Source organism: Elgaria multicarinata, chromosome 4, assembly GCF_023053635.1.
Source record: "Elgaria multicarinata webbii isolate HBS135686 ecotype San Diego chromosome 4, rElgMul1.1.pri, whole genome shotgun sequence".
Lineage (NCBI taxonomy): Eukaryota > Metazoa > Chordata > Lepidosauria > Squamata > Anguidae > Elgaria > Elgaria multicarinata.
In genome coordinates, this window is record NC_086174.1 from 49,654,102 (window position 1) to 49,674,734 (window position 20,633).

At 42.4% G+C, this 20,633-nt stretch overlaps 1 protein-coding gene across 1 annotated transcript in view; it reads left to right on the plus strand.

Moving 5' to 3' along the window:
- The first annotated feature begins 803 nt into the window (after window positions 1-803).
- LOC134398162 (zinc finger protein 318-like) overlaps window positions 804-20,633 on the plus strand; it is a 35,308-nt gene continuing 15,478 nt past the window's right edge. The window contains exons 1-6 of the mRNA XM_063125409.1: window positions 804-1,517; window positions 5,595-6,196; window positions 10,315-10,876; window positions 14,082-15,227; window positions 19,091-19,190; window positions 19,516-19,784. Coding sequence (XP_062981479.1) covers window positions 804-1,517; window positions 5,595-6,196; window positions 10,315-10,876; window positions 14,082-15,227; window positions 19,091-19,190; window positions 19,516-19,784 — 3,393 coding nt within the window. The remainder of the gene's footprint in view (window positions 1,518-5,594; window positions 6,197-10,314; window positions 10,877-14,081; window positions 15,228-19,090; window positions 19,191-19,515; window positions 19,785-20,633) is intronic.

Sequence of the window (20,633 nt, forward strand, 5' to 3'; positions counted from 1 at the left end):
AAAAACTTTACCATTTGATTCTGTAAATTATATAAATTGGTGCTTGATGCCTATAACCTGGAAGCACATGTGTGGAGTAGCCTAATCAGCAGTTCTCCTAGGAGAGCCATCCTTCTTACCCCCTTGGCCTAAGCGTATTTATTGATTTATGTAATACATTTATAGCTCCCTTTTCTTCCATCGTGGAACTTAAGGGAGCTCCATAGGTCTTCCAGGTGGCCTCCTAACTCTTTGGTCTCTGCACAACCTTCATTACATGGTAATGGATGCATACATAGTAACAAAGATATAGATACTATCATACCAGGTGGCCTTCCCTCCAAGCACTGACTAGCCCCACCCAGACATGCTAAAGCTTCAAAGGTGACTTCCTCAGGAGCCTTCAGACTATGCTTTGGGACTTAGCACTGCAAATATTCACTTGGAGAAAAGTATTGTTTATATGCTATGAGAGCAAGTGTACTTCCTTGGTCTTCCCTGTGTGGAACACTTAAAATTAAAGCGGGAAAGCAGGCCTTTCGCCTCATATCCTCCTCTCTATGCGAGACGCAGCGCCCACGTGCGCAGTTGGCTTTGGCGAACCACAGAGCTCTTTTTCAACCCCGCCTCTCTAAATGACGCAAGGTCCGGCTCCGCCATTTTGAAAAAGCGGCTGAAGGAAGCTTTTCTAACTCCTCTCCGGCTTACATCCGGTGCTTACGACCAATGCCCATGGAGCGCGGTGAGGGGGAGGTCGGTAGAGAGGAGTAAGCTAGAAGTGGGTAAGCGTGTGCGGCCGGGCCGCTACCGTCAACACTACTATCATGGAGCATACCGACGGCAGCAGCTCGGCCGTGTCGCCCTCCAGCCCGTGCAAAAAGGACGGCAGCAGCTCGGCCGTGTCGCCCTCCAGCCCGTGTAAAAAGGACGGCAGCAGCTCGGCCGTGACGCCCTCCAACCCGTGCAAAAAGGACGGCAGCGGTTCGGCCGTGTCGCCCTCCAACCCGTGCGAAAAGGACGGCAGCGGTTCGGCCGTGTCGCCCTCCAGCCCGTGTAAAAAGAATGGCAGAAGCTCGGCCGTGTCGCCCTCCAGCCCCTGCAAAAAGCACGGCAGAAGCTCGGCCGTGACGCCCTCCAGCCCGTGCAAAAAGCACGGCAGAAGCTCGGCCGTGTCGCCCTCCAGCCCGTGCAAAAAGGACAGTAGAAGCTCGGTCGTGACGCCCTCCAACCCGTGCAAAAAGGACGGTAGAAGCTCGGCTGTGACGCCCTCCAACCCGTGCAAAAAGGACGGCAGCGGTTCGGCCGTGTCGCCCAAAAAGGACAGCATCCGCTCGACCCAGGCGTTACCCAGGCAATATAAAAAGGACGGCAGCAGCAGCTCGGGTTCCCATAGTTCCCGCTCCGGTGCCTCCACGTCCAAGCGGAAACCAGTCACACACCGGCGGCGCGCGCCATTTCCTTGGACCCTCCCGGACCGCCGCCAGCCGCTCAGCAAGAGCTCTTCTCGGCGCTCGCCGTCCTCGCGCCACAGTAGTAGGGTACGCTCTCCGGCTCTGGGGCGTTGGAGCGCCCTCGGAGTACATTCTCAGATTTCCGCTCTCATTTCCACGTCGGTAGTAATGGCTGCTCATTCACTTCCCCAGCTTTTCTGTGTAGCCCCTATTCCTTCCCCCTCCCTAAAGTATGTAATCACCCACTTCTCTAGGCTAGGGCCGAGCAACCTCTGGCCATTCCGAATCAGTGGTTTCGCTATGTGACGACTACACACCTTTTAAATCAAAATTGAAGCCCCTGGTAGGGGGGAAAGAGTTCGTCTCAAAGTAGAGAGAGAAAAGTCACAATGTGTAAATAGTCCTATGTAGGTTTTACCTAGGAGTAAGTCCCATTGAATTTAATGGAATGTACTTCTGAGTAAGTATGCAGACTGGGCTGTATATTGAATTATTTCCGTGATCCTATTTCCATTTTTACATGAAGTGGTCATGTAGTTCTCATTCTCATATGTGCACACACAAAATCACTTGAAAGACCTTTAAGCAATGTGGAGAACTTGTCTGTAGAATTTACTTGTGGGTGGCTTAGGGTATATACTAAGGTTGTAGTCCAAAATATGGTATAGTTAGTTGACAAGGTATTCCAATTGAAATTAAAAAGGCTTATAAAAAAAATGGTTAGAGTTAAGCACTAACTGTTGAAGTAAACTAATTAGCCTTTGGCTTACCTTAGTAATAATCTCAGTGGCCTGGTTCAGACAACACGCTAAACCATGCTGCTTAACCACGAAATGGTTAAGGGAAAGATTTTGTGGTTAAGCAGCATGGTTTAGCGTGTTGTCTGAACCAGGCCATTATCTCCTATGCTGTTTTGTAGTTCTAACCACAGAGAACCTATAGCATCTTCATTTTTATTTGTAAACTTTCCAAATTTGTTGGGGGTAACAGAACATACAGCACAATCCTAGGCATATTTACTCAAAAGTAAGTCCCTCTACAAAGCAAGTTCCATTGAAGTAAGATTGTGTAGGATTATAGCCTTCAACAAATATCTTTTATAATGAAAACTACTTCATGTCATAGCAGTTCTACCAAATGGTTAGGCTCTTATTTCTTCCAAGTCCTGGGGAAATAATGCAATTCCAGAAAATCTTTGCACTCTGATTTCTCCAAGTTCTGGGGAAAATAAATCTCCCAACTATGAGGCCAGCTATTGAAAATGCTTCTTTAGGTGCTTGGGATACAGATGAAACAGCCAAATGAGTCTGCCTATCTACATCTTGAAAATTACAGGTGGCAGTCTGAGCTATGTGTTGCCAAAGCTTCTGTGGCTTTCTAAAGGAAAGTTAGATCATTTAATTGCTGGGAAGCTACAAGGAGCCTGTGTTGTGGATTGGCACTGGCGTACTATGTAGCTCAGGCAAAACTATGTGCATGTTGAGCAGTCTTCGTTGGGACCCTGCAAGGAAGCTGCAGAGGATGATGATTAGTACCTGATATCCCCCTGAGAGGAATTCTTGGCAAGGATTGAGCTCGTGACCAGCTCAATGAAGTGAGCAGGTGCCTCCTTGAAAGATTCATGGTATCAAAAAGAAAATTATCTCCATTTATGTTCAAGAGAAGATAATTGACTTGAACCAAGATCAAATACTTGTTTCATACCTGCCCATATTCTAAAGAAACAAGAGTCCTAGAAACTGATTGACCTGAGGTTGCAGATTTATGACTTGTTTCCCAAATGTTCTGAAAAATGAAAAACTACATGAGAAGGGAAATAAGATATATCACTTCCAGTTTAGACAACGGAATTCAGCAGTTGTAATCCTGGCTGTGGCAATATGTGATGTACTTATGTTACATGGGTGGAGTTTATGAACTATTACCCATGTTAAGTAACATTCTTATATAGCATGTTGAGCTTCTGTTTTGTCAGCAAGGCCCCTGTTATGGATTTAGCCTTTGCTAAGTGTTTTCAAACTATAGTTCTGGTATTTAGAAAGCCATGTCAGACAAAGCATGTGCCAAACATTGTTTTAGGTGGATTCAGTTTAGTTTTGTACTAATAAGAATTTGTAAAGGAAATCATGCCTTTTTCATTTTTCTTAGAAATATACATGTATCACCACATTAAAATATAACTTGCATAAAATAACATAAAATAATTCCTTGTTAAGGAAAGCTTTGCTAAAGGTTCTTAGATCTTAATAGCTTAACAGGAAATTTCTGAAACATTTCTTGTTCTTAGACCTCTAATCCTAATAGATTAAAAAGGAGAGACCACATTCCAAGTACTTCTTTTTCATTTCTAAATTTTTATTATTCTTTGGTTCTGGTTACTTAACTCAATTATTACATCATACATATATATTTGATTTTGATACAAATTCCCGCTTGGATTTAATATTGTTCGTCATTAACGTAAGACATTTTGTTTCCTTACTGCCCCTCATAAACCCTGATTCACGCTTTTGCAGACCATATTTTCTTTTATCTTTGTATAGAACAGGGCTTCCATTCTTTAAACCTGTGCTCTCCCTAACTCTGTGTATGCATTCTCCCATCATCTTTATTCATGAAATCTATAAATTTCCTCCATGCCCCTTTAAATTTTTACTCACGCTATCCTTAATTTTTTAGTCAATTTTTCTAAGAGAGCCATCTGCTATACTCTCTGATACCAGTTATCAATACTATATTTCCAGTGCTTGGCTATCAATCATCTTGCAACTAACAATAGATGATTTATTAATTCCTTACTTAGCAAGTTACTATCTAATCCTATATCTAAATTTAGCAAGGCTTGGTATGGAGATGGGTGGACCCATTGAACTAATCTCTTGGAACACTGATGTCCAGAAAATATTTACCTTGGGGCAAGACCACCACATATGTATATACATTCCAAGTACTATGTTCCCCGGTCAATATTGAATAGGCTATTCAGCTGACGGGTACACAGACATATTGAGCTTCTAATAAGAAGCTCCCATATTCTAAAATCAGCACATATGCCCTCTGCATGGGGCAGCCTTTGAAGATGGTTCGGAAGCTGTAGCTTGTGCAAAATGCAACGGCCAAATTGATAACCGGAACAAGGAGGTTTGAACATATAATAACACCAATTCTGGCCCGCTTGCATTGGCTGCCTATACGTTTCCGAGCCCAATTCAAAGTGCTGGTTTTAAGTTATAAAACCCTACGTGGCTTGGGACCATAATACCTGATGGAACGCCTCTCCCGACATGAACCTACCCGTACACTGTGCTCAACATCTAAGGTCCTCTGAGTGCCTACTCCGAGGGAAGCTCGGAGGATAGCAACAAGGCAGAGGGCCTGTTCGGTGGTGGCCCCCCAATTATGGAATGATCTCCCCAAGGAGGCTCGCCTGACACCAACACTTATCTTTTCGGCGCCAGGTTAAGACTTTTCTCTTCTCCTAGGCATTTAACAATATTAAGTTTGTTTGTTTTTAACGGACCCCAGAACTGTTGTTTTTAAATAGATACTGTTGTTTTTATGTTGTATACTTTTTAATGTTCACTGTTTTTAACTTTTGTAAACCACCCAGAGAGCTTCGGCTATGGGGCGGCATATAAATGTAATAAATAAATAAATAAATAAACATTCCTAAAAAATTCAAACTTACATGTACACCTTCGGCTAAATATAATAAATTTTGAGAATCTAGCTCCTTACTCAAAATTTGCCAATTAAATGTGAGTCTAATTTTTTCTAAACATCTATATATCACGCTTTTTTATGTATATATGTTACGCAATATTTTTTGCTTGTTAATTGAGAAACAAAAACTTCATACTTTCGATCTGGAATAATACAGTTTCACCTCTGTTTATTACTTAAGTAAGTTTTCTATCCAAGTGATAGGGCTTTAACTCAGTATTTTCTCTTTGGATATCATCCAGGTCACCTTGACCATTATTTTTTATGCCACTTATCCAGAATTCATGGTGAACCTGCTTGTGTCTTTGCATTGACTTTCCTTTAATACAGTTGCTATTTTTTTACTTATATATTTAGGTATGATGGGAGAATTCTCATGCCCGGGTTTTGATTAAAAGAATGGCCGGTATGATGTAGTTGCTTTTCCCTTTCTCATTGCAGAGATGTTCTCCAAGCCAGCACTCACGCTCTCCAGGTCGACGCTCACGCTCTCCAGGTCGACGCTCACGCTCTCCGGGTCGACGCTCACGCTCTGTGGGACGGCGCTCACACTCTCCGGATCGGCGCTCACGCTCTCCGGGACAGCGCTCACACTCTGCGGGCCGACGCTCACGCTCTGCGGGACGGCGCTCACGCTCTCCGGATTGGCGCTCACGCTCTCCGGATCGGCGCTCACGCTCTCCGGATCGGCGCTCACGCTCTCCGGATCGGCGCTCACGCTCTCCGGGATGGCGCTCACGCTCTCCGGATTGGCGCTCACGCTCTGCGGGACGGCGCTCACGCTCTCCGGGCCGACGCTCACGCTCTCCGGGACGGCGCTCACGCTCTCCGGGACGGCGCTCACGCTCTCCGGGACGGCGCTCACGCTCTCCGGGACGGCGCTCACGCTCTCCGGGACGACACACTCCAAGTCGACATCCTGAATCTTCAGTTGAACAGAGCTTGCAAATAATAGTTGGCAATGACTGTTACGTTATTGATTCACCCGAGAGAAAGAGAACACCTGATAGATTATGCTCACCTGTTGATAGCCGTGTGGACAGGTATGGTTTTCTGAAGAACAGCCTCTCAAGAATTCTACTCCTTGCTTCTTGTCCCATGTATAATATAAGACACCAGAAGATTTTTGTGAGATGGTGTGGAAAATATACTGCATGGGGTATATTGATATTTCCTAATCTAGAATAGAAGTGTTTAGGTTTCTTCCTCTTTATGTTCATATTGATGTTCCCAGATAGTTTCAAAGTACCTAGGTTAGCTTTTAATGAAAAATACCCCAGTGACATAATAATAATAATGTGTGTATAGTGTGTATAGGACTGCAGCAGCAACCAAGACTTTATCATCTTAAAAATCATAGAATCATAGAATAGCAGAGTTGGAAGGGGCCTACAAGGCCATCGAGTCCAACCCCCTGCTCAATGCAGGAATCCACCCTAAAGCATCCCTGACAGATGCTTGTCCAGCTGCCTCTTGAAGGCCTCTAGTGTGGGAGAGCCCACAACCTCCCTAGGTAACTGATTCCATTGTCGCAGTGCTCTAACAGTCAAGAAGTTTTTCCTGATGTCCAGCTGGAATCTGGCTTCCTTTAACTTGAGCCTGTTATTCCGTGTCCTGCACTCTGGGAGGATCAAGAAGAGATCCTGGCCCTCCTCTGTGTGACAACCTTTTAAGTATTTGAAGAGTGCTATCATGTCTCCCCTCCATCTTCTCTTCTCCAGGCTAAACATGCCCAGTTCTTTCAGTCTCTCTTCATAGGGCTTTGATTCCAGACCCCTGATCATCCTGGTTGCCCTCCTCTGAACACGCTCCAGCTTGTCTGCATCCTTCTTGAATTGTGGAGCCCAGAACTGGACGCAATACTCTAAATGAGGCCTAACCAGGGCCGAATAGAGAGGAACCAGTACCTCACATGATTTGGAAGCTATACTTCTATTAATGCAGCCCAAAATAGCATTTGCCTCTCTTGCAGCCATATCGCGCTGTTGGCTCATATTTAGCTTGTGATCTACAACAATTCCAAGATCCTTCTCATTTGTAGTATTGCTGAGCCAAGTATTCTTCATCTTGTAACTGTGCATTTGGTTTCTCTTTCCTAGATGTAGAACTTTGCATTTATCCCTATTAAATTTCATTCTGTTGTTTTCAGACCAGCACTCCAGCCTATCAAGATCACTTTGAAGTTTGTTTCTGTCTTCCAGGGTATTAGCTATCCCACCCAATTTTGTGTCATCTGCAAATTTGATAAGCGTTCCCTGCACCTCCTCGTCCAAATCATTAAGAAAAATGTTGAAGAGCACTGGGCCCAGGACTGAGCCCACTCGTTGCCTAGTACATAGTACATAGATTGCATAGTACAAATTGGGCTTAAAATACGTAAATAGGTGGGGCAATGTATAAGTTGCATTTAGTTCCAAAGACACTTTTTTCAGTCCATTTTCCCTTGATAGTGTGGCGCAGAGTGGTAAAGCAACAGTTTCTGCAGCTGAAACTCTTCCTACAGCCTGAGTTCGATCCCAGTGGAAGCTGGTTTCAGGCAACCGGCTTGGGTCAACTCAGCCTTCCAGCCTCCCGAGGTCGGTAAAATGAGTACCCAGTTAGCTGGGGTAAAGGTAATAACAGCCGGGGAAGGCAACGGCAAACCACCCCACTATAAGGCCTGCCAAGAAAATGTCAGCGAATGCTGATGTCCCTCCCAAGAGTCATTAATAGACTCAGTGCTTGCATTAGAGGTTCCTTTCCTTTCCTTCCCCTTGATAGAATCTGATTTTTTTTAATTAGCCTGTTTGATTACAGAGATAACTTTGAACATGCAACGGCAACATTTTCAGTAGTGCTCCAGATATGAGACAAGATGATTCCCCCTGCTATAGGATGTGTTCATGAGCACTGTTGGGAAAATTCTAATAAGTATTTCAGTTCCAGGATAAATGCAGAGGGAGGGAGAGTATCTTTTATAGAATTTGTAGAGTAGTTTCCCCCCCTTCCAGTCATATTCACCTCTTCTGAGTTAGAATTATTTCATTAATTAGAGTTAATAAAAATAAATAACTATTTTACTTGCATCTCTAGCATAGAGGAGGAATATTATGTAGACAGCTAATGACTAACCTGGGGATAGACGATGCGGTGCCTGTGGGCACCAATACTCCGCCCCCCATCGCCTTACTTGGCACCTGTCAAAGTGTCCTACTCTTCCCAGGTGGTGGCGGTGGTTATTGTTATCATCATCATCATCATCTAACTGACATCTTCATTTCCCATGAATGCCTCTGGGCCACATATTAGGCCCAGAGACATTCTTAATAAATGAAGATGGCAGGCAGGTGTCGGCTAATACTTTCCTCCACAGTATGCCCATCCACCAGGGAAAAGAAAGGCAGCAGGGGCAGGGAGAAAAAGGCCCCCTTATCACTGCTGTCTGGCAAGATGGGGAAAACACTAAAGTGCAGTGTTTGGGGGGGGCAGAGAAATTAGTGGGGCTAGATTGAGAAGGGGAGTGGTAAGCTGTGTGGGTGGGAATCAGGGAGGCCTGGAGGAAGGTCAGGTAAGCCAGCAGAAAACTAGCAAAGTGGGAGCTAGAGGGTTGCAGGAAGCTAAAAGTGTTCTTAAAATGGCTATCTTGACTAACCTGGGGGGGTTGCGTGCTTCTGTGTCTGAATGGATGGGGGTGGGGAGAAAGAGAGTAAAAGAAAAAGTTTGAGGATGATCCAGAGAAACGGGGAAGGGTTTGGAGGGAACTTGAAAAAGAGCAAGTGTGTTTTTTGCATTTAGGAGGAGAAAAGTTCCTGACTGTTAGAGCAGTGCGACGGTGGAATCAGCTACCTAGGGAGGTTGTGGGCTCTCCCACACTAGAGGCATTCAAGAGGCAGCTGGACAACCATCTGTCAGGGATGCTTTAGGGTGAATTCCTGCATTGAGCAGGGGGTTGGACTCGATGGCCTTGTAGGCCCCTTCCAACTCTGCTATTCTATGATTCTATGATTCTAAGTAGGACATGTGTATATGTGTGTGTATATGCATGCATTATGGGTACATGGGCTACTGGCAGGTGTGTGTGTGTGGATGGATATGGTGGGGATGTGTGTGTGAGACGAAAGAGGTTGAGAGTGCTTGTGTATATAGGTGGTGATCTAGGGTGAGAGAGAGAAAGAGATGGTAGTAGGGGAAATGGATTAGCTAGCAGAAAGAGGGGAGAGAGATTAAAAGAGTTTGTTGTCTGTGAAATAACTTTCTGTTGGCACAGAAAACTCTGAGCTCAGTGTAGCTGTTTTGTACGTTGAGACTCACCCCTGCCTTTTACTCAGTCTTTTGGGCAGGCTAATTGTCCTTTGTGACTAGCCACACCCAGCATGGCAACTATTTTGTCATGCGAACCACGTCAGAGTATCAAATAGGATACTTCTACTCTCCACTGTTTGAATTAAGTTATTCTGAAGCTAACACCAATCTTGGTTTCAAATTTCAAGTCATTTTTAGCTAGTAGGCTAATCCTGTGAACCCATTTTAACAGTAGCAGGACCTACAGTGGTTCAGTCCATATCCAAATGGTTAGCGGGGAGGGGGGGGAGGAGAAGCTTCTCTCCTGCTTCTGACAGCTGCAGGAGAGCATCTCCCTCCATCCCACCCCGCTATGCATGGATACAAACTTTACATAAGACCAACTCTGTGTGTGTGTGTGTTGGTGGTTGGTAGATGAAGTAATTCCTGAAGACGCAAAATCTGCAGAACCAGCCATGTTGGTTCAAAGCAAGACATATTGGTTGGCCATAGCTACACACACACAAACACACACACACCAAAACCACAATAAATTAAAGTGTATGTGTGTGTCTATCTAAGATAAACTAAAGATACTATATTGGATCCAGAATTCTAGGAGCAGACTTCCACTTATAGAACAGGGTGCTTGGGACTTGGCTCTCCCTTTCTGTTCCTGTTGCATATGTCTCCTATGCTCATAAATAAGGCATTTTAGAGCTCTTGTTATTTCTGTAGAAGCAACATAGTTCGGGGTGGTTAGTGGATGAAGCTATTCCTGAAGATGCAAAATCTGCAGCCAGCCATGTTGAATAAAAAACAGGAAGTATTGGCTCATCATAGGTAGGCCACTGAACTCATGTTGCTGATGGTGTTGTAATTTACGTGCTTCTCTCATCAGGGATGGCTTGGCTGATGGTCCAATATTTAGTAGAAGCATTTCACCTCGAAGTCTTGGGCGATATCCTTCTCTTGAGGAAAGGTCTTCTAGCCCTTTCAGTGTGAGACATGATGCGGACTATCGCAGTAGGAACTATGACCATCTACATGATCAACCAAGAGAAACTGATAATTATGGCGAGCTACTTAGAAAATCCCTATATCCATCAGAAGATAGAGGACGAGAACCAAAACAGGCTCGATATGACAGAGATGACAGACTGCTTGATATGAGCATAGAGCCTCATGGTTTCACGCCAGCAACACGAAACTATCGTAAACGAAGTCTTAGTAGAAGCCCAAGCCCAACATATCTAGATGAGGATTTCCGTAAGCTTGTAAATGCTAGGAGAAAAAGAGAAGAGGAGGAACTAAGAAATTTCAGTCGAAAACTTCCTGGCAGTGGCTACGTGACTAACTCAATACAGTCTTCTGAACCTCGGTACCTTCATAGACCAGATGACGCACCAGCAATGCCCAAAAAATCTATATTGAAGAAACGGGTGGACGATCCTTTTATGCAGGTTTGAACTGTATTCTTTCCCTTCTTTGTTAATCTGTCAGTTACACTTTGCTGCTTTATATTTAATTGTAATATTTAACTTCATCTCTGAAGCAAACAACCACAGAGCACTATCAAGGCTGCACTCACTGACTCGAGTTTGCAAGATCAAAATAAATGCCATGGATTATTTGCATCCCAATGCATGTCACTGCCTGGGGGTGGCTTGTCATGTTATCCAAACTTGGGTAGCATGGCTCCACTAGCCATGCTGCCTGGGTTTGGCAACATGGCAAGCTGCGCCCAACGGTGATTATGGGAATCGCATCTGGCACGCACAGCAATTTAAATAAGCCCCGTGTCTTAAATAAATGATTTATTTTGATCGTGTGAACTGGTCCATTGTTGTAGAGTTGATTTAGTATGCATCACTGTATAATTAGCTTCTTGCATCCTGTTTGAGTCAGAATTAGGACTTGTTTTTAAATTGAAACATCAAACTTCTTGATCAGTTTAAAACTTTTTGTGTGAGGCAGAGTTGTCCCAAAGAAGCATGAAATGAAGTTGTTTTAGTGACATATACTGGATTAAAGTTTAGAACAAAAATATAGTAGCTACTAATTGACACATGTATAATTCAGCTTTTTCTACATATAGGACTACATCCATCATTGCATAAGCAGACCTTTCTCATCCTCTCGTCCCCTCAGTAGCCCCTGGTGCCACCTCAAAAACTTCCCTAGAGAGTACCCAAACTCTCCAGAGCAGCTTTGGGGGTGGGGGCTGCACAAGGGGAACCTGCTGCAATAGTGGATGCTGTTCTGTCAGGGGATGGACATAATTGGATTTCATCCTTTGCTTCAAAATCCGTAACTGACAGAAATGACTAAGTGGTAGTAATGTTTGACATATTAATTCTGAGTGTCATCTTTGGTACTCTTACAGTAGAATAGTAGTAGATACTAGCCTTGTGTAATATGATTAAGTTAAAGTCCTTATTAGAGATGTATTTCTGGACTTTGTAATGAGCTACAAAGAGTTACTTCAACTTAGTTTCAGTGTGTGGAATGTAAATGAAATGGTAATAATGCTATTTATTCCATTTCATTTATTACATTTCTATACTGCCTAATAGCCAAAGTTCTATAGCCAGTTCACGAAGTTTAAAAACATGAAATACAATATAATATAAAACAAACATACAAAATACAACAGTTATAAACCATCAACAGAAATCACAGGACCTATTAAAAGCCTTATACTATGATTATCAATATTTTTATTCTTTTGCATAACAGCTAAAGCACTCTGGGTGGTTTCCAAAAGATTAAAAACCTTAAAAGTACAATATAAAAAACAAAATCAAAACATTTACGTACTCCCCAAAAAATCAGCAATAAAAATCCCAAGAGTGGTTAAATCTTTATCATATGCTTTGAAATGCCTGGGAGTAGGGGAGAGTCCAAACCTGGTGCTGAAAAGATAACAATGTTGGAGCCAGGCCAGCCTCAATGGAGAGGGTGTTGCAAAAAGGGGGAGGGGGCTCACCAGGCAGGCCCTCTCCCTTCACATCTGTATCAGGAGGGATGGAATGGAAGAGTGCCCTTTTATCCTCATCGTTTAGACCATTTAGTGCAGACTGACGTTAGTATTATGAATTGCTTTAAAACATATAATGTGACATGTTGAGTCGTTCCTTTGACATCCCTGTCTCTGTCCTTCTATAGTTTTAGCACAGGACACAATATGCCCAAGTGAATTTTCTTCATGCAATTGGCATAACTAAGGATGTGCAGAATATTTGTTTATGGCACAAAAACATGTTTGGGGAGTGCAAAATGTTCCCTTCAAAATCTCCAAATGTACCTTCTTTCCTCTGTGCCTCACTGTTCACAACCACTCTCCTTTGCTCCGTTTTTGACAAGATGATTCTTGTCTTTCACTCTTGCTTCGGGATCCCAGCTAATCATGGTGTGTCCTTGATGGTGCTGCATAGCTAAGCAAATTTAGCTGTATGGCAATATCACTGAGGTCAAATGAAGCCCCTGCATTGTTCTCACTCTAAATCTTGGTGGGTTGGAGACAGGGAATGCATAGTTACTACCAAGGCATTTGGGCTGCCACAGTCTGTTTTGTTGTACTGGCAGTTTTATTGCTCACCAGTACAAGATGGCAAGAAAGCATGTCAGCCTGTTGTTTCACTTCCTCATTTTTGTATCACTTTGTGAAAGAGAGTGAAACAGGGACATTATTTGTGGATGATGGAAGTTTGGCTCAGCCGTAATCATAATAGGTCCACAATATACTGAAGAAATAGCATGAGGTTCTGGAGTTTCTGTGCCTGCTTCAATCCACCTTTCCTTTTCTTTTCTTACAGTTTTCTCTAAATGTTTTAAAGTATTGCTTGTATATATATGAATATATTTATCTGTCTTATGGCTTGAAATATTGATTAGACTCATTATAGAATGTAATAACAAATGACTTGGGTTTTTTTTAGTCTGAACTGTTTTCTAACAGTTCAGTCTCTGTTAAAGAAACCCCCCTTCTTTCAAATCTTCCTCCTTTGCTTCAAGGGAGTGTGCATGATTGGAGACCATATTCTGGCCTATTTGTGTACCCAGACATTAAGATAATTGTCTGAGCCCCTCCTCTGGGTGCTGCTACCAAATGAGGCAAGGTGGGTGCTATAAGAGACAGGGTCTTTTCAGGGTGGCAACTTGTTTGTGGAATGCTCTCCCCAAGGAGGCTTGCCTGGTGCCTACATTATGGTCTTTCCAGCTTCAAGTTAAAACCTTTTAATTTTCTTAGGCATTTTAGAAATTGCTTTTTGTTACTTTATTCTGTTGCTGGTTTTAAATTGGTTTTAGATGTTAGAATGGTTTATTCTTTTCTGCTGGTTTTATCTTGGTCTTATCCCCATTCAAAATTTTGGAGCGGTGTACAGGGTAAAATTCAATAAAAACAGAATAAAACACCTTAAAATAGATTTTTAAACGCAAAATGAAAGGTGAACTGTGAACCGTGGCTGGTCATTAAGGAAAGGCTTCATTGAACAATGACGTTTTCAGGAGGGGCTGAAAAGAATACAAGGTTGGCGCCTGCCTGACCTCCAGAGGCAGGGAATTCCATAGAAATTCGTGTTTTAATGCATAGTACACTGCCCACAGGTTATTGGGTGACTTAGAAGTGCAATCAATCAACAAAATGCTTTTCTCTTTGGACAGAACTGTGGAAGTTTTTTAAAACAGAAAGAGACTCATGAGTTGACATCAGAGAATCTTGACAGGCACAGTGACTTCTTGCTTCCTCATGAAAGAGCCAGCCAGGATGGGAGTGGCTTTTCGCGCATTCTGGGAATGATGACAGATTCTACCAGCGCACAAGAGAAGAGAAGGCACAGCTTCATAGATGACATTGAAGATGAAGAGAAATTTCTTTATGGCGATGATGAAGGCTCTAATGTCAACTTCCTCTCCACTCAAAAGCTAACACTGAGTGGGGAGAACGAATGTATGAGCCAGAAAGTAAGTTCTTCACTTCTTCCTAGACCATCTGTAAAACCAAACACGTCAGAAGCGTCCAGGCCAGATGATGAGAAGATCCATGACTTGCTCATGACTATTGGTCTTGACATTGGGGTGGCTGAAATTAGTAAGCTTGCTGCCCGTACTCAGGAACGACTCCATGGGAAAAAACCGTCTCGTTCTCCTGATCGTCATTTGGTGGCTTCTTGTAAACCAGAATCTCGGGAGAGGCAAAAGAGCCAAAGCAACACAGATTCTCTAGAGTCAACCCAAAAGTGCTCTCTATCACCCTCTGGTTCTTTCTCACCATCTAAAGATATGTCCTTTGTTTCCAACTCGGAGCACAATACAAGCAAAACTGTAAGGCAAGATAATCCTGCTGGCACCTCAGTACCTCTAATACCATCAGCTCCACCTTCACTTCCTGCTCCCACTTCGTTTTCCTGGTATGGTGATCCAGACTTTGCACCATTCCCTGCCATTCAGGTGCCACAAAACTATCCACCTCCCACTATGCCCCCTCCTGGCTATAATGCATATGGACACTACGTGACATATGAGGCTTCCGGCTGGCCCATGTATATTCCACAGACGTCTGACCCTGCACTTTCAGCTATACATGGACTTGTCAAGCCATCAGTGCCACCAAATCCTACACGACCCAACCTCAAAGTTATTAAGGAAGCTTCCCTAGGCAAAGGGACTCCTAATATCCAGAGAGCTCAGTCTGTGCTTGTGCAAATCCCTATGTGTGCTCCTTCCTCCAACTTGCTCACCCAATCTTCTGTCCAAGCTGTCAAGGAAACAATATCAGATGAAAGTCCTCGGACTTCTCAGAAGCAAAGGGTGAGTATTTTTTAACTTGTTTTAATAAATATTTGCTAATAGTAAAGTCATAAGAATGCTGAATTTCTGTCTTTGTTTTTCAGTCTTACTTCTTCTCCCCTTTTGGCATATCAAAATGTTTGCCTACAATCTAGTTATTGCTGGTGAGAAATAAATAATTGGATTTTCTCCTTATAGGCACAGCACCTTAGGAAGCAATGCTATGGCCACTAGACACGGTCTAGAGAACAATAGGATTTTTCCGTTTCTGGGACCGTTCGCCTCATAGCTGGCACGATTCTCTCCACGCTGACTCCTCCTCTGTTCCCGGCAATGGAATTCAGAGAGAACAAAAAGGGGGTGTACCCAAGGAGGGGAGGAGACTGTGCAAGCCCCTTTACTAGCTTCTCATCCACCTCACCCCCTCCCACTTCGAAGCATCTATCAGCTTCAGGGCATAAGGAGCAAGGAGTAAAGGATCCCCTCTGTACTTTGGCCACACTCTGCATTGGATAATCATCAGCCTCAGAGTTTGGGGGCTGACATCTATCTCCATAGGATTACATCCTTAGTAGTTTAAATATATATGTGTATAATGTAGTTGTTCTTGCACATATTTCTCTGGCCCATGATGATATAATGATACAGCTGCAAAACTGATTTCTGTTTTTCTGAATTATTTATTTACAGCTTTTATATACCGCTCCACATCTAGACAGATTCTGGAGCAGTGAACAATAAAAGATGGGATAAAAGAATAAAACTCATTCAAAAATATTAGTTTTATAAAACAGTATTGGCTGGTCAGCCAATCAAGGACAGCTTCCTGAATAAAGATGTTTTTAGATGGCCCCAGAAACAACACAATGTTAGCACCTGTCTGACCTCCAGAGGCAGGGAGTTCAGCAGAAAGAGAGCCACCATGCTGAAGGCCGTTCTCTGGGTGGACTCCAGTTGAGCCATAGGTCCATGCGGAATCACCAGGAGCATCCCCTCTGATGACCTCAGTGACTGGGCAAGTAGATAAGGGACAAGGCAGTCTCTCAGGTATCCTGGTCCCAAATTGTTTAGGGCTCTATACACAAGTACTAGAACTTTGAACCTGGCCCGTTAGTGAATAGGTAGCCAGTGCAGGTCCCTCTGCAAAGGAGATACATGCTGGAAAGGGGCAGCTGTGGACAACAGCTGAGTTCCTGTGTTCTGCAGTAGCTCCAGCTTCCAGAGCAGCCTTAAGGGCAGACCAGCATAGAGTTCCTTGCAGTAATCCAGTCTTGATATTACTGGTGCCTGTATCACTATGGCTAAGCTATCCTTGTCCAGGAGACGCTGAGGCTGATGAAACAGCAAAGCTGGTAAAATTCACTTTGAGCTACCATGGCAACTTGGGCCTCCAGTGACAGTGATGGGTCAGGCTATGAACTTGATCTTTCAAAGGGAATGCAGCTCCCTCCAGAACAGGCAATGACTCTATCTCTTAGATTGGGAAACCATTCACCCACAGGACTTCCGTCTTGCCAGGATTCAGCTTCAGTTTAGTGGCCCTCATTATGCTCAAAGTAACTTTAAAAAGAGGAGAAAAGGAGTCATTAATATTTAAGTAAATAGTTTATTACTCAGTAGCTAACTAGGTTTTTGCAAATACATCAGAGTGAAAACACAAGGCAAGCAAGATACATAGTGTCAGCATACTAGTATCAGCATTAGCATACAAGTATTAGTATACAGGCTAAATATAATAGGAAAATAAGTAATAGTTTAACAAATCATCAAGAGTTGATTTTATGTTTTAAAGATAGCTAAAATAGATCAATGGCCTATAGTGTCATCTGTTGAGATAAGTTGACTCTATGAAAGAAGTCTTAACAAATTTAGCAGTGTGGCATGTTACGAAGTAATCTGTCCCTGCCAATAAAAATATGATTTAGTTTAAATGGGAGTTATTTCTGATACCAAAAGTAAGGGTTTGAACCTTTAAGGGTTTGAATGGTGATTTAGTAAACATTTTTAGGACAAATAAAGAGTTTATTGAAAGCAGCTCACCTGCGCAGCACGGTTCCTAACAGGCCACGGACCAGTCCGTGGCCCGGGAGTTGGGGACCCCTGCTATACACCATCTAATTTGAAGCTAGATGCGTTCCCTCTCAAACCATCCTCTGCAATAAATTTGGCATATGCTCTGAGTCCCAAGACTCGAATAGATACTGTGACTAGACAAGTTAGACCGACTTTGGGGTTTTTATTTAGGATTCTGTATGTGTGTGATTGTTGCCTTCCTTGCCCCACCCCAAAATAAACTTCTTTTGATATTTTGATATTTGGCTGTGTTGTCTTAAAAAAGGATTCTTCACTGAACTCTTCCCCATGTTAAAGACCACAGGTTTACAAAGCTACTGTTTGTATTTTATGAGTTTTTAAAGGGCTTTGGTGAGCTCTGTTTCTGAACTTTGGGAAGGAAAGCCCAAAGTATCTTTCTTTTCTTCTCTTTTCCCTAGAAACAGAGAGAGCCTTGGCAATAGGACTCATAAACTCCCCAAACAGCTGGACAGAATAGGGTGTTTCAGGAGGCTGTCAGCCTATCAAATTCTTTTCCTGGGCCCCCCATGTAAATAAGGGGGCCACCCAGAGAAAAAGTTATTTCCCCTCATAGTCTGGTAAAATTTGCTTCTAGACTAAATGAAATGTTAAATTATTATTTTTTAATACATTGATTTAACATTTCATTTAGTCTAGAAACAAGTGTTACAAGTGTTATTTCATAAAAGGAAGACAGATATCAATCCCTATAAGAAGGCTTCTATGTACTTGTGCATTGCTCAAAAAACAAAAACAAGAAATGTGCTGTGGTCTCTATAACTACATCAAAGGCCTTTGACATATTGGAATGGGAGTGTATTTATGAATTAGGGGAATCTATGGGTTTAGGGGAAACATTTAACACAACACTGAAATCAATGTGCAGTTCTAATGATGCTCTGATTAGAATAAATGAAATAGATTCATTTCTCCAATTTATGGGTTACCAAACGGGGTGCCCTTTGTCTCTCTTTTTGTTTTGATGCCGGTATGGGCTAAATTGTAGTCAAGGTACCACTTAAATTTATTTCCAGCAAGATAAAAGACAACTCAAGTAAAATGCAGGAGGGGTTGTGAAAATACTGGCTCATACTTTTATATGTGGTGGCTTTGTCCCCCAGTTAATAAGTTCGGGAAAATGTTTTTTCCCATTTTTAATGACAAACCAGAAAATGTTGAGTTGAGTGTTGAGTTTCTCCTCCATTTTTGACAGATCAAATAAAAATGCAAGACGCATTAACAATAGCGTCTGACAATAGCATCTTCCCGGAAGAAAAAATTAACAGGTTCTCTTTCATTATGGAAAAATAAACTTTGGTCTGTTGCCTTAATGGAGAAACTAATGTGTCAAGTCAGGCAAGCTTGGTTTGAAAAATACAAGGATTGGTTTTTATGAAAATTGGGGAGACTATACATTTTACAAATAATATTGTTCACATGATGTCTCCATACTCACATTGGTCATGTTGGAAAGATGTTTTGGGATGAATGGAAGAGCATAATTAATCTGAAGAACATTTAAAGAAAATGAGACATTTTACTCTATCTACCCTATTTACCCCTAATCAATTGTAAAATGTCATTGATTATATGTATGAAGTTCATCCAGTGATTATTGTTGTTTGTCTTTTTTTTGTAATGAATGAATGTGAATTACATCAACTTTATAAGAAAATTAATAAAACAATATTTTTTAAAAAAATATTATTGCAATTGCTCAAATTCAAGAAGATGCACCACAGTGGTCCTTGCAATTTTCCTTTGGCTTTGTTCAGTGTAAGGGGCCATTTTAATGCCTTTCTGTCCTTCAGATAATAGAGGAAAGAGAGAAGCTGAAGGCTCAACTAGAAACACAACAGAAGAAGCTGCACTATTTGAGGATTGAATTAAATAGGCTTTCAAAACAGCAAGGTATTGTTTCATAGCATTTTATGTGTCCTTTTCCCCTGGGATGCTCTTTAATGATGATGCTTTGTATTACATATTCCACTAGAAAGCGTGGAATTCTACCTTTTTTCTATCCTAGGCATCCCAAGGTATTATCCTAAATGGGAATTAAATAAGCTGAATATAACTGTGGGTAATGTATTGCTAGTTCTGCATTCAGTTGTGCACATGCAGCTTCTGGAATTTGGGCTGAGCTGTCATATCTAATAAGTTTAATTAACTAAAATAGTTTTGCAGGTGCTAACATGATTTTCTTGTTCTTCCTGTTCCATCACTTTGACCGACTCAGAGGTGATGCTGCAGAAGAAGCGTAAACCGATAGACCCCTTGCTAGTGGAAGTAATCCGACAAAAAGAGAACATTGCAAAGAAGGTTTCTCAACTGGCATTAAATGTTGGTGTTGCAAAGAAGAAACAATCTGAGCTTGACAAAGTAGCTCAGATCTTGGGGATTAATATGTTTGAGAAATCTCAGAAACTCTCTTCAGAAAATAAAGACACCAAAAACAACAACTCAAAAAATGCGAGAAGTCAAGGGATAACCTCCAACCCAATCAAGGTAAAATTCTAGGTGCTGTTGCTAACAGATGTACTCATAGGGAAACTTTGGACAGTCATGTCTTGGATTAATCAGCTGAAGCATGAACAACTCTCTTGTTTGTGTAAGCAGCCCTTCACACATATTGGAAGAAATAAAAGTTAAGTCTTCAATTAACTAAAATTTCCCATTACATCTGAACAGGGAAATTGTTTAACAGCTTCTGAACAAGCCAGGATATTGAACTACAGTTTCAGGTTGGTTTGATATCCTGACTTGATCTGAAACTGTTACTCTGAGGGTGAAATTACATTATATCCCTCTGCATATGGAATATCTGCCAGTGAACTGGGTTCCCCCTTCCCCCTGCAGCCTCCTGTGCCCTCCCAAAACAGGTCTGGTGGGTTTTGGGACCCCCAGAGCAGATGACGTGTACAAGGGACTGCAGTGGAGGGGGGATAGGAAAGGGGTGTTGCATGACTGGGAATCAGGTCATGTGAAATTGCATGGAGGGAGGACTGAAGGGGCTGTGTGCACATGCAAAAAGTTTGTTAATATCTCAGTTTGTTAAGCCGAGATACAATCATCCAAACACAGTGGTCCTCAGTGCAGTACCTATGGGTGTCATGGTACCCATGAATGGCTTCCATTCATAGGCACCATGAATGCCCTCAGGCACCCAAAATGCCCCCTCCCATTTTTTAAAATATACATTCATGGATTTGTATGAAATGCATGCCACCTTCTAGCCATTATACATCTAGATGACATCTATATACCACCTGTTCAGATATTGAAAGTGTTGTACAGTCTTCAATTCACTGCATTATAGGAAGTGAATATTTATCCTTCCAATGTTATAATAGTCTT